The following is a 24,338-nucleotide window of genomic DNA, read 5'->3' on the forward strand; positions in this document are numbered from 1 at the left end:
GTGTGCTCCAGCATTTCTCTGTGATCGTGTTGTGGAGTAGAAAGAACCCAGGGCTGAAAGTCAAAACACCCCAGTTCTAGTCACCTTTGATACTAATCAGCCCTACATAATTGAATGAGAGATTTAAATCTCCAAATTTCCATTTTCTCCCCATGAAATGGAAATAATATCTACCTGAGCTACAGCGCAGGACAGTGATTAACAACTTTCCCATCTTTTGAAATTCTGCATCTTTGGCTTCCAGGACACCCTTCTTTTCTGGTCCATTCCTTTCAACCTCCTCTCTGAGGTCATTCTCTTCCACCACCTCCTACTGCGGGCTCCCCTCAGGGCTCCATCCTTCCTCCATTTCTTCACTGACTCTGTATACTACTCCTGGAAAATTTCACCCCTCAGCTTCAGTTACCATCCATGAATTATGATTCCCAAATCTCATCTCCAGCCCAGACCTCACTCCTGAGGGGAGAGTCTCTCTTCACTGTTCCCCTTGGGTGGTCCTCGGTACCCTGACTCAACATACCGACCACATACCTGTTATCCTTCCCCTAGGCCTTCTCTTCCTCTGTTGTCTTGGTGAATGGCACCCCATGCTACTCTGTTGCTTACGTGTAAAAATTGGAAACTAAATAACAAGGGCCTACTTATAGCACAAGGAACTATATTCAATATCTTGCAATAACCTATAATGGAAAAGAATCTGAAAAAGAATATATATACATATATCTGAATCACTTTGCTGTAGACCTGAAACATTGTAAATCAGTTATACTTAAATTTTTCTTAAAAAGTGGGAACCATGGTAGTTTCCTCCTAAATCCCCTGTCATATTGAATAGGCCACAATATTCAGTCATGTCTTTCTCCTGAATCTTTTTTTCCATTTCATCCTATTTTACCCATCCTCATTGTCTAGTTAAGGCTCTATTTGTCTCTTGCCTAGACTATTTCAACTACCCCTAACTTATCTTCTCCTTTTTCAGTTTATCCCTTTCCAATTTATTTTCCACACCACCTCATAGTTATCTACCCAAAACACAATTTTGATCATTTTACTCTCAGCATGTTTAAAAGTCCCTCATCATCTAAAAAACAAGAGTAAAACTCGTTCACAATGTCCTTCATGTGAATCCTCCAATCTCATCTAGCTCCTTATTTCCATTAGGGTGCACACACACAAACACACACATACACCACCACTACCACCACTCCACCCTTTGACACTACCACAAATTTTAATTCTTATTAAAGGCCTCAGATCTGCTTATAGCAGATAACTTTTGGATTATCTTTGCAGGCTTCCAGCTCCCTTCTTTGAAGCTTTCATCCATAGCTTGGGAAACCATGTTTGTACCACAAGATCTTCCCACTCTTGTCATGTTGGTGGGGCTGGAGCAGATTCTGGACCCAAACTGAGCCAAGTACTAAAAATTTAAGTATTTAGACTGAGAGCTATAAATTAGACAACTATGGTTCTGGGAATCCCTCTTCTGCTCTTGTTCAGCCCCATCATGTGGCTTGGCAATTCCTTGTCCTTGGGATCTATGAGTTGCCCATGGTTCCCAATCATGCATTTCTATTCTTGTTTAAGCAAGTATGAAATTGGTTTCTTATACTTGCCTCTAAATGAGTCTAAGTCACTCATCAACGTGTTTAGCATCTGCTTTTCCTCTGAATCTATCTTCCAACTCTTTGAATCTTACTAATTCCTAGTCATCCTCAAGACCAAGCATGGCCTCCTTTGCAGTTTTCAATACTCCCACTCCCACAGACACATTTATTTACTCCTGCCTATGAGCTGCAACTATATTTGCTATCATACTTAGTCATAACTTTGTTTACAAGACAGATTTTCCCATAAGACCATTAGCTCCTTGACAGCAGGAATGATGCCATATTCATATTTATAGCTCCAGCACTAGAGGAGAGCTTCATATATAGGAGACACTCAGTAAATTTATCTTGAGTGAGTGAATTGATACTTGTAAAAGTGCTCTGAAAAATATTAAGGGCTACACACATTAGATGGAATTTTTTAAAGAAGCTATATTCTTCATGTATAAAATAAAGTTCTTATTCACTAGATGATCCCCTCCCTCCTAATTTCTGATTAGTGATTTGTCCTGAATGTAAATGTATTGTGGATACTATCAAGTTATAAACTTTCCATAAAAATTAAGACAAACACAAGAGGAAAAACAGATACTGAAATAGCTAGCAATTTAGAGAAATAAAAGTCTATATGCTAATGGATCAGCCTTTCAAATGGCTCTCTGTCTTTTACTTAAAGTCACTTTAAGGTTGAATTGTCAAAAAAATCATCTTAACAATCTACTTTAACATTTTGTTTTTGTTCTGGAGCTGCAGGGTATATAGCAACACCTCTTTGTTTTGACCCCCGCAAATGCTTTACAGTTTCTGAAAGACAATGAAAAATTCTCATACAACATCTTAAAAGAGAATTCATTCATCCCCAATCCATCTCAGGGAAAGACTTTTCTCCCTGAATCAACCATGTACAAGCAACATCTGAAATTGTTCTATGAGGTCCAAGGAAAAGTCTAGATCAGAGTAATATACCTTAAAGCTGATTCATCATTCTTGAAACACTCCCTGCATTTCCCACCTCTGTATTTTTGCCTCTATCCCCTCCACTTGGAGTAACAGTCACATGTGTCAGCTCTCCACCAACTGTAAATGCTCAGCTCCTCCAGTTTCCCTGAATGGGAACGCCTTTTCTCTTGGCTGCACTCCTGTAGCAACTGCTTCATACCTCACCTGTAGAACTGCCTACATTCAGCCACGAGCCTGTCAACCTTCCCTACTACATTGGGCTCCTCAAGGTCAGGGTCTGAGTCTCTGAATATCCAGAGCACCTTGTTGTTGCCTCAGCACTCAACAGTATTTCTTGTCATTAAATAGATACGACGAAAATATTATTCACCAGTCCTTCTTGAAGACTATATGACACTGCACTAGGTTTAAAACTAAGCCCAGGGACTTCCCTGGTGACTCAGTGGTTAAGAATCCACCTGCAAACGCAGGGGACACGGGTTCAAGCCCTGCACCAGGAAGATCCTGCATGCCACAGAGCAACTAAGCCCCTGTGCCACAACTACTGAGCCTGCACTCTAGAGCCCATGAGCCACAACTACTGGGCCTGTGTGACACAACTACTGAAGCCTGCATGCTTATGAGCCCATGCTCCACAACAAAGAGTAACCACCGCTAGCCACAACTAGAGAAAGCCAGCGCGTAGCAACAAAGACCCGATGCAGCCAAAAAAAAAAAAAAAACAACAACAAAAGAAAACTAAGCCCAGCTAGAATTAGGAAACCCAGCTACCCAGCTCTACTCATTGTATCTTAGTTTAGCAGAAGTTGACAACATAACCTTCCTAACCCTACTCCCCCGAAGCACCAAATTGTCTTAAATTCTACAATAACTTATGTCTGACTGATACCTGCAAGTGTCTTTGGGAAGACGGTGTAGGGACACCAGCAAGAAAATCAGGAGAGCTAAGTTTTAACCCTGAATGTAACACTGAATATGATACTTTTCCTCCCTAAACTTCACTCTTGTCATCTATAAAAAAATGAGTTCTCAGTATTTGAGAAAATGTCTTCCCATGGTTTGGTGACAGTAATGAAACCAAAAATCTAGCACAAATTAGCTTTCATTTCAACTAATATGTAATCAATGTAGCCAAGGTACCATGAGGTAGAGTCCACCCAAAAAGAAAAATTGAGGGATTTAAGCCTAGAGTTAAAATCCTTCTTTCTTAGACCTTTACAGTGTTTGGGTTTCTTTTTACTCTCAGAAAACAGAAGCAAAAGGTAGACTACACACTCAAGTGTGTGTAGAGATGGGTGAAAGAACTGGAATACATGTCATATGCAAAATAATAGAAAGAATTGGGGATGGCTAGGAGGGGGAAGAGAGCATGTGGGTGCAGCCAGGGGCCCTAGCATGGGCGCACTCTGCAAATATTTGGAGGGCTTTCTCTGAAGGAGTGATTAAACTTTGTCTAATCCCAAAGTACCTCAGGAGGGAATGACTCTTCCATCACTAGAGGAGTTTAAACAGAGTCTGGATGACACCTGGATAAGGATATGGTAGAGCAAGTCCAGGTATTGAATGATGGATTAGCACACAGCCTCAAGGACAGGCTCAGGTTCTGAGTAATAGGTTAGCACATAGCCAAGAAATGTTTTGATTCTCTTTTAGGTCCAACCACATGTTGCTCAGGCCTGGATCAGAAGGGTATTGGTGAACCCCTTGGGGGGTGGACAGGACTGTTACAATAATGAAATTCACCAGATATAAATTTACCAGATTCCTAAAGAGGCCTATAGCAGGTTAAACAGCTTCAGGCTGTAATGGTCTGTGGCTCTGTCCCAGTGAACAATTGATTTTTTCTGTGGTTTGATCCACCCAGGCAGACAAAGCCTTTGCTACTTAACCCCCAGTTTCGTCTTGATTCAGCTCCTTCCAGATGGTGATTGAAATAGCACATTTCAATTTGTTAAACTAGTGTCTGATTGGTTCATCTCTTTGTCTTCCTTGGAATCACATGATGGGAATTTACACTAACTGGAATAAAGGGTGTTTAGAAATACCTGCTGAGATTCAGAGTATTCTCTTTATAGACAATTTCCAAAGAAGCGATTTCAGTGAGGCCAAATCTTGATGGGATGAATGAGAACAGAGAGGCAAGAGGTAGATGGACTTAATTATACCTATGTAATAGATTTTCAAGTGTAGCCAGTTATAATGCAAAAGCTGCCTGGAAGCATAGAATGAATTCTTGTGGCTGAATGAAAGAGACTATGAGAATTATTTTGATTTTAACTTTTTTCTTTGGTAAAAGGCAGATCATCCAGTCTCATAGTGCTGAGAAATATCTAAAGACACCAACAGCTTCTCTCCTGAACACATCTGAAAAAACCAAATGTTTAGCAATAGAGGAAAGCATAAATAATTCTGATATATTTGTACAATGAAATATAATGCAGAAATTAAAATGACTGAAAAATATAAAAGGAGAGATTTCAAAAGTTATAACTAAGCTATGACGTATAAAGAGTATTAAAGCACAAAGCAATACAAAATATTGTTTATGATCATGTATGTATATAGTAAAATTATAAAACCATGGGCAGGAAGAATACACACTGAATTCATAAGAGTGCTTACCTCTAAAAGTAGAGAGAGGAGTAAGAACATACCTGGGGATGAGATAAAAAGAGACTTCCACTTTATTTGTGAATTTAAACATTTTGGAATGAAATATAAAAAATTTAAAAATTAAATATCATATTCATCATGGTGACTTTCCTATTTATACCCAAGCCTCATATTTTTCCTTATTGTCTTAAAATAGTGAGTCTCAAAATATAGTGTGCATCAGAATCTCTTTGAGAACTTGTTAAAACACAGATTTCTGGACCCACTCCCCACATTTCTGATTCAGTAGATCTGAGGCTGGGCCCAAGAAGTTGCTTTTCCAACAAGTTACCAGGTGATTCTAATGTTATTGGTCCAGGGCCACAATTTGAGAACAAGTGTATTATAATACAGTTACCTACTAGTGAACATTCATTCAGCTTTTGAACTGCCTAAGCACAGGGACTTTAACTTATTAATCTTTGTAGCTTCCACCTAACAGATAAACCATCAATAAATATTTGTGAATTGAAAGAAAAATAAAATCTCTCCATGCACACACACACACACACACACACACACACACACACACACACACATTCAGCAGTATAAGAGCCACTCAACAGCAAGCAAAATAAATCATGCATTAATGATAATAATTTGAAACTTTTAGAAAAGCAAATAAAATGTTATCCAGGAAGGCAGACTTTCCTCAGGGAAGACCTCAGTGTATGGCAATAGTGTCTCATCTCCAGCAGGATGTAACTCTCAAGTCAGGGGCTTGAGGAGGAGTACATAGGGAAGCCCAAAGTCAAGACACTAGACAAAAACAAGGACACCTTTTTTTTTACATTTTACACTTTTACATCATCACATAATACCCACTTGTTCACTTCCTACCAATGCTCTGTGAAATGATCCAGAGACACTCTTTTCACCAAGGCTTGTGGGTGGGAGGCCTGGCAAAGAGCTCTGTGAAGCTCATACAGCCTCTTCTCTGTAGGCCAGGAATGACAAACAGTGAGAATTGTTGCCATAAAAACAGACTCCCTGAATTCAGTGAGTACCGTGGGATCCTGGGATGTCAGAAGCCAGATGGTGGGGCTTCATTACCAGAAATGAGGAGGCTGTGCTTACCATAACAAGCAGCAGAGGGAAAGCAGAAACCAAAGGGTTTGACCTACAGAGACCTTTGGCATTGTCTAATTGATCGCAGTGTCCCTAAAACTGAAATGGATGGGCAGCTTGACTTGATTCTTTAGAAGAGCTGGTCTTAATTTTGAGCTCTGCCACATAAGCTATTTGTGACTTTGGGCAAGTTACTTACATGCCTTGAACATCAGTTTCTACATTTGTAGAAAATAGAGGTATAAATTCCTGTCCTGATGCCTAATTTATAAAGTATAAAATGTGTGACAATTCCATGAGATAACAGTTGTAGAGCACATTAATAAATTGGAAAGTATTAACTAAAAGTAAGCAATTCTCCTTTTCTTTATTATCAACAGTGTTTGTAAAGAAGCTAGAACAGGTCTGTCAAATAATGGGGTTTTAGAAAGATATAAAATCTAGTACAGTCTAATCTTTTTCCTCTCAAAACTTTCATCTTAATTGGGAAGTTATGACAAGCATAAATATATACTAGCTAGAGATATATAAACAAAAACATACCCATAGTGTCATACATGCATGCATATGTACACATACACATACACACACACACACACACACACACACACATACACTACTAACAATACAAGGTACCACTAAGTGTGTGTATAAGAAAGTTTCTGGTTAAAATAAAGGAAAACCAAACTACTCTTTAAAAATATAGAGAATTAGATAATACACATGAAGTGTACAGAGGTAAAAATCGTGTTGTTGCTGTTGTTTGTGATAAGCTTAATATTTTATTTCAATGAGGCCACCAAAGACCCAGTTTTCTTACATCTCATCACTCTGCCTTCTACAGCACAAGCCTTCAGACTACACTGGCAGTCTCAATACAGTCGACAAAAATGTTCATACTTCCTCATCCACAATCAGCGAGATAGAAATGTCCCAGATGAGCCCATAAAAGTCTTAAGTTTCACTGTGATTGGTCATGTGCCCAAGCCATGAACCAATCATTATGAACAGGGTTGATATATTCTGAGTGGCTTAATCCATTCTGGTATCCACCCTGGACTGAAGGTGGAGTCATTCCCATTCCAACCACACAGTTGAACATGCACAGTGGGGTGGATCACAAAAAATAATTCAGGATGCTGCTCTCACAGAGAAGAGTGAATATTAGAGAAGAACTGGGAGGAGGAAGAGGAGAAAGAAGGAGAAGGGCAGCAGCAACAACATCAGAAATCTGTCCACTGCAGTGATCCACAATAGGTGATCCATGAATAAGTGTTTTCATAAATCACATGAGAAAAGGAGTGTGAGAGCTAAGAGTTTCCAGATTTCTTGAAGGCCATAGAACTTGAGGGCTCTTAGTCATGAATATATCATGCTAACTCATGTATAATACCAAATAAAAAGGAGGACAAAGAAGATGATAAGTCTGGTAAAATCATTGCCTTTCATCCTTGTGTTTGGGGAGTGAGTGGGAAAATATAGATGGGAAAATGAGAAGAAAGAGCTACGTCCTAGTTAAATTTGTAATCTTGACTTTCATGATGTGCCTTTGGTAGTCAAATAAATCATTACCCAGGGACAGCAATTCTAGGGTAGCTTAATGTTTCTTTCATAAGATGTGCCACTTGACCCTAATGTAGCATTGGAATGGAAAATGTACTTTTATATATTTTTTTATACAGGAAAGATAGAATTAAATAGCCATTAATTGGGAACACATTATCTTTCTTAACTATTTGAACCCTACTTTAAAAGCCTGAATTTCTTTGAAATATTATTTATTTTAATGAGCTGTTTAATCTCTAAATAACAATTTCACCATCTTAATGGACCATATTCCAGAGACATGTGAAGCTAATAGGAATGAGGTGACCACTTACATGACCTAGAATATTTATCTGAGACCTTGACGGGTGTATCAACTTCAGTGGTATAAAAGCCTACTTTGTAAAAGTTTATCTCATTTATAAGTTTCAGTGGAAATTCTCAGGTCTTCAAATCCCAGCCTCAGGCCAGCTTTTTACAGGATACACCTACAAGGCCAGAGCGAGGAATATATGACCACTACCCAGGCATAAGGGAGGCAGATGCCATGACCTGTAGACTAAATGCCGACTGATAGATTTGTAACTACTTCATGCGAAAAATGCCCACAGCCCAGGTTGTACTAAAACCTGTGTGTGTGAGATTGAGTGGGAAAAATGTGTTTCAAGGTTATTAATTTTATTTATTTGTTTTTCTGTTTATTCATTCCTTTAGCAAAACTAAAACTATGATATGAAATGTGTGGAAAGACAGATTAAAAAGAGTTCCTTGGAAATAATGCTCCTAATGTAGTAACAGAATGAAACCCCAATCCCAGAGCCTAAATCCAATTCTCCTCTGACAGCAAGAGTAGTAATACCCTTTTGTATTATGTATAGAAGAGCAAAATTAAGGTGAACCGAAGCTGATCTGCTCTTAATTTGCCCAGCAAGTTAAGTTTCCCTTTAATTCACCTCTTTCCCCTAAAATACAGTGGGAAGAGCACTGGATTGGAAATCAGACAACCTGGTTCCAGCTCCACCACTCACCAGCTGGTGACATCTTGGGTGAGTTATTTAGTCTCTCTCACTCTCAGCCTCTTCATATACAAAAGAGGAATATAAACACTTTTCAAGCTAACCTAGATTAAGTTGTAAAAGTGCATATTATATCATTATATACCTATAATTTATTCATCCCATCAAGGGTAAAATCACTTAGACTTTCAAACCATAATTTTAAAACTAATAAGGAGAATATTTAGAGAAAAAAACAAGGGAGCTACCGGCACCTCCTTTTATCCCTACCACTCTAGACAAACCTCCATTGTAGCATTTGCTCATTTTAAAGGAATATGTCTTACTTCCTAGACTGGGTTCCCTGAAAGCAAAGACCCTACCATACAAATTTTGTTTCCAGTGTCCAGCAAGTCCTTAACACTGAGGCACATTCTGGGTAATAAGAAAGTGAACACCTGAAATTAAGGCACTCATTCTCACTTACTGAAGAAGCAGAGGTGGTCATTGACGTGTTTCCTCCCAGGGCCTGTGGATGTGGACCATGACTTCTCTGAAGACCATCTCCACAGGCACAATCCTGCCTCCTTGGTTTGAGTCCATCCATTTGCTAGGGAACCCCTCCGTCTCCACTCCAAGACAGACTAATTCCTTGTTTCTTGGTCTAATTTAGTCAAAGACTGTCTCCCTAGAGTTTCTTTTCCTCTTCATCAGTAGCTCTACCATTTCTTCCTAAAGTCTTTTTTATTACCACAGGAAGCTATTTTGTATCAACTGTCTTATCCTTCCTCAGATGCAGACCAGTTGTTTGGTGGAAGGTGAAGAAGTTCCAGGGGAAAAATTGGCATTCACTTCAGACTAATGAAACACATCAATTACCCAGAAGGTCGGATTCCTTGAGGGGACAGTGTAGTAAGATCATCAAAATAACCCTGAGGTAGAAGAGGGGGAACTTGGGCTTTGTCCAGACGCTACATCAACTTACTGACTATCTTGGACAGGTAACCTCTCCATATGTCAGCTTCCAGTAAAATGAGTGGTGAGTATGAGATGATCTCAGAGCCCTCTTTCATGTCTAATATTCAGAATTAAAGGTGTATTTTGTGTCTCATAAAACAGAATTGTTTGTATGTTGAGAATAGTTTGAGCCAAGGCCAAAAAACTGGTCTTGCATTCAGGCCAAGAGTGCATCTGTATGATCTTAAAATAAACAAATGTGGTTAAAGTGTTAGTGAATCTGATTCTCTATAACTGTGAGTCCACAGTTGGTGGACAGTTAAGCAGACCCCACTGAGAAACTTTGTAAAATGGTTAAAGAAAACTGGACTGATTGCAGCTTCCAAAATGAGTGGGTCTCTGCTAATCACGTGCTTCAATGGTTATTAAAATTATTACCATGTGCTATGTCTTTCTTGTATCACACCAGCATCACATAGAATAGCCACTATTGCCATTTTCCTGTGCTATTCTTAAGAAAAAAAATGTTGTTGCCTAGTAATAGAGATTTGTTTCCCTTGAGACTGCAAGCACATGTATCATTCATTCATTCTTCAGTGAGCACTGAGAACCTGCTATGTGCATTGCTTGAGGTACTGATTGCACCTTATATGTGAATCTGACCTATATTTATTCATTGGAAGTTCATACACAAATACTCACTCTCTTACATATACTCATACAACTATAATAAATGGCAGGAAGTGATAAGTAAACCTCTTGGAAGAGATACAGATTAATAGAGAAGGGAGATATCCCAATTGAGGGCTCAAAGCAAGAATTTTATGGAACAAGAAACTTACAAAACAAATCTTGGGGCTTCCCTGGTGGCGCAGTGGTTGAGAGTGCGTCTGCCGTTGCAGGGGACACAGGTTCGTGCGCCGGTCCGGGAAGATCCCACATGCCGCGGAGTGGCTGGGCCCGTGAGCCATGGCCGCTGGGCCTGCGCGTCCGGAGCCTGTGCTCCGCAACGGGAGAGGCCACAGCAGTGAGAGGCCCGCGTACCGCAAAAAAACGAAAACAAAAACAAATCTTGAAGGCTGGCTTAGATTTGGACCTGTGGAAATGACAAGAAAGAGCAAAAGCAAAGAAAGAGAGTCTAGAACGCACAGCACATGTGAGAAAAAAAATAACACCAGTTATAACATCTAACTTACCAACTGTTTACCATGTACTAAGAGCTCTAAACACATGATCTTGGTGAATCCTAGTAATTCTAAGGGATTGGTTTTATTAGTATGCCTATTTTCAGATGGGGAAACCAAGGCCCAGAAAAGAAGAGTACCTTGCCCAAGCTATCCCATTAAAAGAAAGAGCAGGTAGTTCAGAACTACTGAAGCCTGTGGTTGTATTAAAGAGGAAGGAAAATATAATCTGAAAAGTTCATTGTGGCTAGGTGGTAAGCAGGCTAGAATACTAGACTCTTGCAGTGAATCAAACTAAAGAAAAACAAATAGTGAAACAAATATCATATAATATCACTTATATGTGGAATCTAGAAAAGTGGTACAGATGAACTTATTTGCAAAGTAGAAATAGAGACACAGATGTAGAGAACAAATGTATGGATACCAAGGGGGTAAGGGTGTGGGATGAACTGGGAGATTGGGATTGACATATACACACTACTATGTATGAAATAGATAACTAATAAAAACCTGATGTATAAAAAAATAAAATAAAATAAAATTCAAAAATAAATAAACAAATAAAAAAATAAAAACAAACAAAAAGAGGAACACAAATGAACTAAATGGGAAGTAAAAAGTGAAACCTTCTATATATATCTTTTAAAAAACTCTGCTCCATATCTTAACTAAAATGACCAAAATCAGTACTCCTTTAACACTTTTGTCAATGTTGAAGCACAAAACAGCAGTCACATCTAGAAGGAATATGGATACCCTTGCCAGTATGGCCTTCTACTTTTGAAGGCGGCAAAAATGAGGCTGAAATGTAACTAACTGTGATTAAATGTTCCATTCAACTTAATCTTTAAATGAAGAAAAAAAAAATATATATATATATAGGCACATGACTATATAATTCTTGCCAATTATTACCATACTACTGTTGGGAACTGACAAGTGAAGATGATACTAAAAACTTAAAATCCCCTGGCACTCATACAATCTATGCACTGCTCGGAAAACTATTAAGTTGTGTTCTCTCCTGTGCTTTAATCATAATAATGTGATTCTATTACTCCATTGAGTTGGTTGGTAACCAGAAGTACATAAGGCATTTAACAGAAACAGATCCCCTAAGTGGACACACTAATTCCCTCCTAAATGCCTTGTAAATAAAAGATGCACCAGTACCTCAAACGATGTTCTGTTTTCACAGAGATTAGTAAAGTGGCTTAGATTTTCTCTTGCTTGATCAGCTGTTCAGGAATTAACTTTCACTAAGCACGTTCATATTAAAAATGTGTATTATCTAACATAAATATTTTCTGTAAAATAAGAAATTCCTCTTAGATGTTTATATGCTCCCATCAGAAAGTTCATACTATGGGGATTTACACTGGGTTTCTGTGTTTATATTTGGTTTCTTATTCTAGCAGTTATTCAGAAATACAGTTGATAGTTAAAACACACATCCCCAAAGGGACACCTTTTTAAGGTCTCTGTGAATTAAATTAGCAATGTTTTTATCTCTGTCTTGAGCAGTACCACTTAGTATGTTATTATAGTACTAATAATAATAGCTAGCAGGTACTGACTATTTTTATTATTGTTTGCATTTTTATTTGACTCACTTTGATAAAATCAAAAGAAGTCTTTTATTTGACTCTCACTTTGATAAAATCAAAAGAAGTCTTGCAATTATGATATTATACTCCGATACCTTCAATAGTGTTGCATTCACTGAGGTGACCCAACACACATGTTTCTTGCAACCCACAGCTCTCATGTTGGAATCTTATAATTAAGTTGGTATTTCCCCCTGAGGAAAAAAATTATGAGCTTACTTTTAAAACAGAAGCAGTCACTTAACCTTGTTCAGTTACAGAGAGGATTGTGAAAGAAGATATTAAAGCAATGTTCTTCTCTAGATAAATGTTCACAAACTATAAACACATTTTAAAAGTTCAGAACTTTATTTTAGCTATTTAAGCCAGCTTCTTTCCTCCAACTTCTAAGTGATTTTTCCCTTCTATTTTTAAAATATCATTTATTTTACATATCAGCCTGGTGGTTAGTTGGACATTTCAGCCTGCCTACCCATTAATAATAATACTCATTTCAACATATAATTTTAAGTGTATTTAAAATGTAATTGAAGTTTGTGGCAGCCCCTTCCAATAACTACCGCTGGATTAAAACTAGAATTCATAGAGTTAATTGAGATTATTTATGTTTAAAATAACCCAAACTATCTGGGTTACCATTTAAAACATAACTTTTATTACCACAGGGAATTTTAAACAGTATGTCTGTGAGATTTGGAGTGCATATCTCAAAGAACTTGACTGAGATCACAAATGAAGTTAATCATATAGTATTGAACAGAAAGGTGTAACTCAATAAGAAACCAAAATCCTTTTTTTCATAATTTCACCATAATTTTATTTTGTATTTACAGTCTTCAATTCCTAATGCAAGGGTCTTACTGAGCATTGGGGGGATTAGGGAGGAGAGACAGGGTTTGGAGGAGAGGAATCAGAGGTTTTATATGGACAACAATAATTAATAAAGTTAACAGGATGTGAAAGTCTTCCAGAAGAAATTCTTGCAGCCAGCTTTGCGTTCTCGGGGTGCCATGGCTGGGTTTGAGTTAGCAGATCTCTGCAGCTCCAGCCTCATTTCATCCTGTTCAGCAGCCTGGGACAAATCTTCAGGCTCCAGGGCGTCGTTCTCTGTCTGGTTGGGTTCAGAGAGCAGTTCTGCCAAGAAGTACTTGGCCAATTCCTGTATGGGGTGGAAGGAAGAGCGAAAGAGGGGGGGGGGATAAGAATGAGGATGGTGGAGAAGAAGAAATGGAAAAGCCTGCTTGAAAAACAGATATAACCACACCCAAACCCCAATTTTCACAGCTGTGCACTTTTTGTCACACTTAAAATTGGTTAAGGATATAAAAACAAGGGCTGTTGTTATAATCACCAAGTACACAAAGAAGCTTAACAAACTTAAATGTTTCTGCAAGTTTTCTGCTTCTGTAGGTTTAAAATACACACATAGAAAGAAATAGATCATTAGTTTTTCAACATGAGCCAACAGTTTAACTCAATTTCCATATAATGAGCTACAAACTAGAATTGTTCTTACCATTTTTACTAAGTCAGCTGTGGAGAACGAGACCTTTCACAATCGTAAACATATTGTGTTCTGGCTGTAGAGTGCCAGTTAGCCCCCAATCCCGCTGCATGGGAGGGAGGTGGTACTTAGGACAGTAGCAGCTTCAGAGGTCCGTGCTTTCAGCACCTGGGTCAGCACCTCCCGCGGTCAGCACCGGGGATAAATGCCATCATCCCCTCGAGCTCGGTTACGAAGGTCTTGGAATTTTCTTGAATGCTAAAGAACTCACCTGAACAGTGACCTACTGCGCTGAGCAGCGGAAACAAAGAGGTAAGAAGGGATTCTGGACTTTGAAAGTTTTCCTGTGAGCTTTGGTAGCTAAGGGACCCAGAAAAGCACCGGTGCTCTTTGGGAGCACCTCTTAAATTCACGCAAGGGATCAGAGGCAAGGTTCGGGAAGGTTGGGCGGTTCTGGAGAGGGGAAAGAAGACGTCGAGGGAGTCTCCTTACCTGCTTCCCAGCGGCAGCAGCCAGAGATTTCTGCAGAAACTGACGGAGTCGGGGATCTGAGGGCGCGCCGGTGACACCGCCCAGAGCCAGAACTATGGAGAGCGCGGCCAGCGCGCACTGGAGACGGCAGGACAGCATCTCGGCGGCGCCGGAGAAGCCGAGCTAGAGTGCTGTTGGTCAAACTCCAGGAGCTGATCGCAGGCAGCAGCAACGGCTCTGAACCTCGCTACTCCTAAAGCGGCTTGTATGCTTTCCTCCGTCTCCCCCTTTTTAAACTCTCTCTCTGACGTCAGACTAGGAGGCGCCCCCAGATCTCACCAGCGCTTTTACGCACCATTACCCTCGTGAAATCAATCACAGAAGTGAGAGGAAGCTACACAATCAAAAGTGGCTTATTAAAAAAAATTAAATCCTGCACAGGCACACACGGTTCCACACGTCACACCATCTACACAATCTTTTTATATTCACTCAGTGCTACGCACATACACACTCCATAATTTCACTCACACATATGCACACTTAATTACACACACTCAAACACTCAGCCCCTGGAGAAGCAAATACACTATCACACTCAGCCGCATACACATAAATGTACCCAGACAATTCTATCCATCATCATGCTCAAACATTTTAGGGGAACCAAATGCAAAAGTATACGAGTGTGACAAGTGGAGATGGTTACAAGCATTCCTTGTGACAGTGAATGTCATAAGCATTCCTCTAAGAACAGATTTGAAAATGGAATGTGGATTTTAGAAGGACTAAGTCACCTTTCTCCATTAACTCTGTAAATAGTCTTGTAGATTAAGATGTAATGGGGCTCTAAAAGAACTTCACTTTTCCTTATAATGGAAGAGTACCTTAAAATCACCCTCCATCCCTCTTTCTCAGCAGCAGAGACACTTCTAGTCTGCTTGCCATTCCACTGTGACAAAAAAATGCTAAAGGAAAAAAAAGTGAGATTGACTTCATTTTGGTGCTAGAAAGAAATCTCAGAAAACATCTACTAAACCTCAGAGTTTGAGTCACTGAGCCTAGAAATGGGCAGTGAAATTCTCTGGCTCACATAGTACACAGCTGGAGCAAGGACCAGACCTCCACATTCCAAACTAGGATTCTTTTCACTCAACTCTGAGTTTTCTAATGAATTCCTGGCTAGTGGTAGCAGTTTTAGGTCAGGGACTCCCAGTCTGGACATACAGAAGTCCAGGAACCCCCTGAATGTGAGTGACCATTATTGTAAGTCTCTGTGTGAGAAAAGCATCAACAGTGCTCCCCTGCTCCCCACACAAATAAAAAGGAAGTTTGAGAAATGCTGTTCTGGAATTCTGGTTGTGGTCTTGTTAGATGTTTGCTGTCCTGATCAGAGTTCTGGTAGCTTTTTCTTTTCTTTTTTTTCCCCCAGAATAATTCCTTGTCAAGGAATGGCCAGCTAATGCCCTGGCATGGACCAGATGATCCCTACAGGCTCTTCAAGGGCTGACATTTTATAAGCTTCAAGTTCATAAGAGCTGAAAAAAATTCCTGTATCTTCAGAAGCCATGTGAAGCAGAGAATTTGACTAATCCTGTCACCAGCCAGGCATCACATATGTATTCTCAATACTTAGACCAAGACCACAGTGTTGAGAGGCAGGAGGGGTTGGGAAGTGTCCTGAATGGCTTGAATAATTGTCACCTTTTCTTTTTGTGTCTGTAAGCTAAAGCAATAAGAGAAGGCACAGGAAGGAGTGCTAAAGCTTCCAGGGCTTGGTGAGTCCAGACAAGGCTTAGAACAAGTAAGGCATTAGAAAGTCACTCACATGTGTTGGCATAGTCTGGGAGAGCAATGGATCTCAGACTGCAGAACACAATGCATGTTATTTTCTCTATATATCCTGGAACCCTCCTAGGCCTAAAGCTGCGGGTTCAGAGTCTAGTTATGTCAACCCAACTGTCCCAAGGCACCCTCAAATGATCTCACATCTCTTCCACTCAAGGCTTGCCCTTGGCAGCCCCATTGAATAGAGAAGAATTTTCCTAAAACAGGAGCCAGCCAAAGAACAAATAGCAGCCCCTTCATCTTGCTCTATGCTCTCTTCTACATCCCTCCCCAGACTCCTGCTCCTCTCCTTCTACATTTTATCCTCCCTTTTCCTCTTTCTCCTTTCCCAAACCTTTCTCTGAACTTCTCTCTCCAAATCTTCCTTATTCAATCTCCCTTTTACTTTCTTTCCCCACTCCCTATCCTCATTCCTCTCTGTTGTACTTCCCTCTCCCCAGTCATTTTCTGACTTTGGTCTGGTTCTATCTGGTTTCCTTCTGCCTTCTTTGCACGTCTCCCTCCCTTCTCATTCGGCCTACCCAATATCTATCCCAGTCTCTGCCTCTAGTCTCTTCCTCTCTTAAGCCCCTCCTTCCATTTCTTCCTCTTTCCTTCTCAGCTGTTTCTCATAAAAAATACTCATGGTGCTTGCTTCAGCAGCACGTATACTAAAATTGGAACGATACAGAGAAGCTTAGCATGGCCCCTGAGCAAGGATGACATGCAAATTCTTGAAGCGTTCCATATTTTTCAGGAACAAAGAAAATGCGACATACAATGCAATATCAGAACTTAAAAGGAAAACATGTCAGTTCAGTCAGTCTATTTCAGTCTAATTTATATACAGTAAAATGCAAAGGTCTCAAGTGCACAGTTCAGTGAGCTTTGACACGCCTATAAATCTATGAAGCCAACGTGGGAATGAAGATATAGAATATTTCATCACCTTCAAAGTTTCTGAGTGCCCCGTTTCAGTCCATTGCCCCTCAGAGGCAAGTACTCTTCTGATGTCTCTCATTATAAGTTAGTTGTGACTGTTTTTGAACTTTATGTAAATGGAATGATTTGGTATTTTTTTAAAAAAATACTCATGATCTTTAGCTGTTTAAGTATCTACTTGGGAATAGTAAGTCTGGGTGGCTTCCCTCATACCTTTGCTAAAGTGCTGAAGCTGTGGATGAGATGACTTCCGGGCTTTTTGTTTTGTTTAGTTTTATAATCCTCAAATTGTTAGGAGTCTAGGAGTCACTTAAGAAAGAAAGAAGAACAAAAGGGGACACAAATTCTGTCTTAAGCCCCCTCCCCATGGCCAAGTTTTGCATAAAGTTTGATTCAGCACAAAGACATTTGAAACTTCCCCAACGTGAGCCCTTTGCAGCCGACCTCCAGGGTCTTGCTCCCAAGTCCCAAAGGCTGGAGGGGGCCAGGGGGCCGCTGCCTGTGGTTGTACTGGGGACCCTATTTCCCAGACCTTGGTCACTAAGAATGATAGATCCCATCCTTGTGCAGCCCTCTGTGGTTCACAGAGTATTTTCTCATCCAGTACGACGGGGCATGCTAGCCCCATCTCACAGAGGAGGGAACTGAGTCCCTGAGAGCACAGCTGCCTCTGCCTCGCACACGGGCACGCAGGCAGGAAGTGGCAAGGTTGAGGGAGGCTGCTTTGCTGATCAGTTTAGCAACTTTCCTCCTCCCCTGACTCAGGGATGTCAGAGACACCTCCTGGCTGAGCAGTCTGCAGCCAGGATGCAAGGGGCTCTAGGGGACATCTAGGCCCCTTTCATGTGCTGCTCTCCAACCGGGATATGATTTCCCACCTCCCTGTGAAATGTACCTTTGGGGGTGACTACCTGCCAGTATGAGGAGCAAAAACTCATTTTAGTAAGAGACAATAAAATCTATGAGTAATCAGGTGTTCAATATTTAGCAGTGCAGGGAAGCAGAAAGTAACTGTATTTGGAGTCCAGAGACCTGGGTTCTAGTTCTGGTTCTGCCACAGTCCAACTGGGGGCTTCCTCTCGGGGCCTTAGCTTCTTCATCTGCAAAATAGAAGGCTTGATAGGCAACCTTTGTGGTTCTTTCCAGCCCTGATCATCAACAAGCTTGACTTTGAGAAAATAAAGGGGCGAACTAGAGCATACTGTGATGTTAAAATGCTGTTTCTCAAATTGAGAACTTTATATTGGAAAAGAACCTGGCTTTTATGTAATATGAGGGAGGAAGCCGGATGCAGCGGATATTTCACAGGCCTATTAGAAGGAAAATTTGCTCTTGCCTCTCCCTTCTGGTGCTGACCTGCCCTCCCCACCTGGACCTCAGTCTCTCCATCTGTAAAGTTGATTCACTCAAATTCTTTCTACAAATAAGTACTGAGAATCTGCACTGCTTGAGAGATTCATAATATAGTAGTGAACTAGATAGACAAAGTCCTAGTGAGAAAGACATACAATAAACACATCAATTAATTAATTATGTTCAAGTTGCTAGGAATTAGCACAAGGTATAAAGCATGATGACTAGGGGAAAACCCTCCTGAGGAGGAATCATTTGAGCAGAGACCTGAGTGAGGTGAGGGAGCTAGCCATGCAAATATCTGAATAAAGATATTTCCTTGACAGGTGGAAAGACAATCTGTTCAAAGGCCCTGAGGTAGAAGCATGCTTGGTACATTCAAACTTCAGAAACAAGGCAAGGGAACTTGAACAGAGTGGGTGAATCAGAGAGGGCTGGGAGATGAGACCAACAAGGCAGACAGGGGCCAGATCACAGAGAGCCTTGAAGATCATGGTAAGAAAACCACTGGGGGATTTTGAGCAAGAGATTTTGACATGATTTGATTTTTTTAAATCAATGCCTTCTGCTAAAGTGGAGAATTAACTGTAAGAGAGCAGCAGAGTCAGGAAGATAGCTTAGGAGTCTAAGAACCATTTAAGAGAAAAGAGGAGCCAGAATAAAAGGGACACATTCTCCCTTAAATACCCAAGCTGGTTGGCTTGGCATAAAGGCATTTCCTACCTCTAACCCGAGACTACTGTAGCCAACCCCCAAGGCCTGTTTCCATGGAAGGGAAGGTGGTTTGTGCTTGTTTGGAGGACTTTATTCCCCAGACTAGTTCAGCCAAGAGAAGATGGTATTTGGGCAAGAGTGACAGCTATGAAGGAGCTGAGGACTGGTTAGGTTTGAAGTTTATTCTGAAGTACAGTTGACAAGACATGCTAATGGTTTGTTTGGATCTCAAGTTAAGGAAATGAGAAGAACAATTGGTAACAAGTGATCTAGACATTCCCTAAAATGCTTTCAAGTTCCACAAATTTCTGAGAGTGCAGGAAGTGGATTTCTGACACAACCTTCTCTTGGACATTTTGTAAGTGAAAAACCATTTTACTTCCAAGCCAGAATAAAGTGAGAATTATAGGCAGTGGGGAAAAGCAACATGGTATAGTATAAAAAGCCCTGGCCTGGATGTCTGAGGCCCTAGACTTAAGTCCTCAGTTTTTTCTTGCTTAAAATGGGCCTGATAGTCCTTGCTTTTGCTATAATATGATTTCAGAACCAGGTCAGACAGTGTAAGTGAAAGTGCTTGGTTATCCGTGAAACATGATGAAAAGATAAAGTCCTCTTTTTGTTGTTGCTGCCCAGAGGGAGGCCGTCAGCCTACGCCTGGGGTGATATTCACCTTCTGGAAGGTGGAGTGTCCTCAATGATGCTCTGACCCAACTAGTCAGACTGCCCTTCCTCCGAGGACACTGTAGGGTACGATCTGAAGATCCAGGAAGATCTCTCAGAGAAATGCAGCAGACTGGTGCTGAAATTCAACCCTTAGAATTAGTCTATGACTAATAGACTATTAGAAAATAGTCTCTTCTCTACATTTTCTTGGAGACGTAGCACATTGAAACTTGATAGTTATTAACACTTTAGTGTGAATATATATGCTGAATTGTCTTCTTGCTTATAGCTGCCTAAAGGACAGTTTTGACCTAAGTAAAGTTGGGAGATCACTTGGAGAAGAGGCAGATTTATTGGATATGCTGCTGGGGATGGGGACAGGCTATAGGGAGCACACAGACCCCTGTTGCCCAAGGGCAAGTGTGCTTAGGTGAGGATACCCTAAGGACCTTTCCTTCTAGAGCAGCCCTACCACCATGGAACAGGAGAATGAGAGCTTGCTATTCTCTAAAGGCTTCTGCTGAGCTGGATCTCAGCTGGGAGGGTGACAGCTCCTGCCCCTGGAGTCGCTGATGGTAGAGAAGCCAGACTTTCCTGCCAAATTGGCTTTCACCAACTTCCACAAAGCCTGGCCTAAAGTGATCACTTTAGACAATGAAGAGTGAAGGGGTCACTGAATGAAGCCCAGGGGTGAACTTTTTCCATGGGTGGGTGAGAGATGACAGCTCAGGCCTGGTCTCCTGCAGCAGTCTCCTGGCTGGTCTCTATCCCATCACTCCCAGCTCAGAAGCTCTCAATGACTCCCCAGTGCCAGCTAGTTCAAATGCAAACACATCAGCCTGGCGGTCATGTTTCCTCAGACCCTAACTGTCCTGTTCAGTCTTGCTCTGTGTCACTCCTAACCTCTCCTCCTTCCCATCCCCCCCCACCTGCTCTTCCCTGTACACACTCTGCAGTTTCCTGCACCCACTTTTGTGTACATTCTGCTCTCCCCACCTGGAATACCTTGGATCCATCTCTGACTGTTAACATCATACAGCTTATTTTAAGTAAGCTTACTTTAAGTCAAGAACTTCTCATTTAGAATTACTATGGTCCCCTCCTGTGCCCAAGGGTGTGTCTTTTGTGCCTCTAGTAGAGACCATTATAGATCACTTCACATTTCTGTTCCTTGAGAGTCTGTATGTCTCATCTATGAGCCTAGAGTTGCACTGAGAGCAGAAATCTTGTTTCTGTCGTATTTGTATTTTCCTCAGAGACCATAAGAATGTGAAGCATAGAGTAGTTGCTGAAAAATGTTGATTTAGTAGAAAACAAATTCTTCTTCTTATATGTGAGGTCTCTGTGGATTCTGTAGGTAGAACGAACCTCAGGTGAACCCTAGGTAACTGAGGACTGTATCACTTGACCCCCAACCCTAGGTAGCTGATACTTTCAGGAACACATATCCATTGATCCCTTAGTAATCTCTGAGCTTCAGCAAAGGAAAAAACCCTAAACACTGTTCGTGTAATTGTTCCTATCTGCTAAAAGCTAACTGAAGCTGTCATATGAATATGCTAATATAGTCATTGGAAAGATAAGGGACTTCACTGGAAGGCCTAGGGAGGACACATCCACCAGCCAATGAGGAACACGTATGTCCCTGGCACACAATAGAAGAGAGTAGCACTGCTGACTCACCTCTGCGTAGTTTCATGTTTGATCATGTGTTAATATCAACCAAACAAGGGAATGGAGGCATCAGGTTACATAGTTAGTGCAGAGCTGGGCTGATGTCAGATCCCTGTCTGCCACTCCAACATTTCCTCTCTCACCAGTGAGAAGTAAGGAGACTTTGCTCCTAATTATCCTCTCAGATTCCTTTCTCTTTGTGGGTCCATTGGACTCTCCAGAAGCATCCCACTTGCTGATCTATGGCTTCTGCTCAGAGCTCCCCAGTGAAATGAAGTCGAGCTGTGCTCTGCCCGACTGTGCCACCCAGCCAACGTCTCCCAGTTCTCTTTCCCTATTTTCCTCCTAAAAACAAGGTGTTAAGTCTCAGGTCTTGCACGAGCCTTCCCAGTGCAGTTGGCAGGGGAAGAGCTGTCTTGACCAATGGGGATTGAGAAATGAGGCCAGAAACCTACGTCCCTGTTCCTGGAATAGTACACAATAGATGGCGAAGTTCCTCTTTGGGGTGCTCCTGAGACCCGCCCCCCACCCCACCCACCCCCCGCCCTTTGAAACGGCATGATAGGGGCTATATAAACACAGAAGTGCCCCATGGAGTGAAAGCATCCCTTTTACAGCTCCAATTTCCCACACTCAAACTATAATCTTAACCTAGGACTGGTGGATCTTAACTCTAGCTTCACACCAGGATTGCCAGGGAAACATTTTAAAAGCATAGAGTCCTGGGACCCAAGTGCAAAGATTCTGACTTATAGGTCTATATATTTTAAGAACTGAATTATAGTCTGCTACTAGAATGGGCTCCACCTTTGTAGAAAATGATGGAGTCACAAACCACCACCCACCACTGTTCTTCTCTCATCTCACCCTGCTCAGTTCCTTCTCCCTTTTACTGTTCTCTTCTTTCCCACCTTTGACTTGGGGACCCCCAAGCACAGTGGACTTGGCTTGGCCCTGTCAGGGCCAAAGCACTTGCTTCATTGGCTTTCCTGACACAATACCAGTTGTTGAGGGCAGAGGCAGGACTGCAGCCAGAAGTGGATCCAACCACAGACCAGGACCTTCAAAAGCATCTAGTGCCTCCCCTGTGTTTACACGTTGAAAAATTGAATTCAGGAGAGAGGAAGGGTCTCTCTCAAAACCACATAACTAGTATTAGAGTCAGATCCTCTGATTCTCTTAGTTTTATGTTATTTCTGTGAAGTTTCTTGAATCTCTTCCACTCAAGTGGTTGAAATCATGTTGTAAGATTGGCAGTTCCTGCCCTGTTATCTATGTATCTCCCTAACAGCCTGAAGCAAAACCTTATTCCCTGACAAGAGTATTATTCTAGAGAGAAAGCTTTGGGGATTAATGTGTTGGGGCTTCATGCTTTGTGTCTCCATCCTTTTCTAGTTGTGCATTTCCTAATCCCATGAAACAACTGGACCTGCTCCTCAAGGCCACAGCTAAGCGTGGCTGCTTCAGCTCACCCAGAGGAAGCTGTTGTTAAACTGAGCTCGCCTGCCCTCTGCTGGCTCAGCTTGTAGAAGACAACTTCATCTAAAATTTTAGGCCGGGATTGTAATCATTCCTTCATTTATTTCCTTCACCAACTTCTTTAAAGCACCCACTATGCGGAGAGAACTGTGCTTGGTGCTAGGGTTGTAAAGAAGTACTCAGACAAAAATCTCTTCCTTCACACATTTGATTATTGAGCACTTTGTGCCAGACACTGTGCTGGGGATTCAGAGATGACCAAAACTCAATCCTTGGCTTTGAAAAAAAGTCGCAATCTAGGAAATTATACAGATTACTATCTGAGCCGTAGAATCAAACAATTAGCACTAGAAGGAACTTCATACACTTTATAACCTGTGTTATAAAGGCTTCCCAGGCTTCCCAAATTAGGTCCTGGGCTCCCTGCACACAGGGGGTGTGTGGCAGGAATTCTGTTTCATTGAACAGGATTCTGCAACAAAGTTTCATAGAAACAAAGAGTTTGAAGGGGAAGCAAAGTTGGAAAACCACATTTCTAATACAAACCATCCTCATATTTAACCTGAATACCCTCCAACCTCATGAACCTGTGCTCATAATCAATGTCACAGTTATAGCTGGTCTCAGAGTATAATAACATTTTAATAATAATAATAATAATAACCTAATAATAATAACCTAATAATAACCTAATAATAACCTAATAATAATAACCTAATAACGTTTTTGAACCCACATGGCAGTGAAATCTCACTCCCTTTGCAAGGTGCTTCCAAGAAGGTCTCACATGTGAGGGCTCCCTTGCCCCCAGGTCATCGCCAGTGTTGAGAACCTGTGAATGTGACCTCATTTGAAAAAAAAAAAAAAAAGGTCTTTGCAGATATAATCAGTTCAGGATGTCAAGTGCAGATATAATCAGTTCAGGATGTCAAGATGAGATCATCCTGGGTTATCTGCATGGGCCCCAAATCCAAAGACAAGTATACATTTTTTTTTTTTTTTTTTTTTTTTTTTTTTGCGGTACGCGGGCCTCTCACTGTTGTGGCCTCTCCTATTGCGGAGCACAGGCTCCGGACGCGCAGGCTCAGCGGCCATGGCTCACGGGCCCAGCCGTTCCGCGGCATGTGGGA

The 24,338-nt window shown here is 41.1% G+C and overlaps 1 protein-coding gene and 1 non-coding gene across 2 annotated transcripts; one reads left to right on the plus strand and one right to left on the minus strand.

The window, feature by feature from the left end:
* Nucleotides 1-13,372: 13,372 nt before the first annotated feature.
* Nucleotides 13,373-15,193, minus strand: SST (somatostatin). The gene is made up of 2 exons (XM_059064975.2): nt 14,578-15,193; nt 13,373-13,740 (listed from the first exon to the last, which is right to left on the minus strand). Exons 1-2 carry the CDS (start codon nt 14,713-14,715, stop codon nt 13,528-13,530), a joined length of 351 nt encoding a protein of 116 aa, XP_058920958.1. The 5' UTR covers nt 14,716-15,193; the 3' UTR covers nt 13,373-13,527.
* A 1,837-nt stretch (nt 15,194-17,030) lies between these two features.
* LOC131757908 (U6 spliceosomal RNA) lies at nt 17,031-17,137 on the plus strand. The gene has a single exon (XR_009336056.1). It is a non-coding gene; the product is annotated as a U6 spliceosomal RNA (small nuclear RNA).
* Nucleotides 17,138-24,338: the final 7,201 nt, after the last annotated feature.

This window comes from Kogia breviceps, chromosome 5 (genome assembly GCF_026419965.1).
Source record: "Kogia breviceps isolate mKogBre1 chromosome 5, mKogBre1 haplotype 1, whole genome shotgun sequence".
In the NCBI taxonomy this organism is placed as follows: domain Eukaryota; kingdom Metazoa; phylum Chordata; class Mammalia; order Artiodactyla; family Physeteridae; genus Kogia; species Kogia breviceps.

What these genes read in the sequence shown, in the direction of transcription:
- SST (XM_059064975.2), bottom strand. Translation starts at nt 14,715, where the DNA reads ATGCTGTCCTGCCGTCTCCAGTGCGCGCTGGCCGCGCTCTCCATAGTT. An exon ending in CTGCTGCCGCTGGGAAGCAG is followed by an intron (nt 13,741 to 14,577) that starts GTAAGGAGACTC and finishes CACCCCATACAG; the next exon opens with GAATTGGCCAAGTACTTCTT.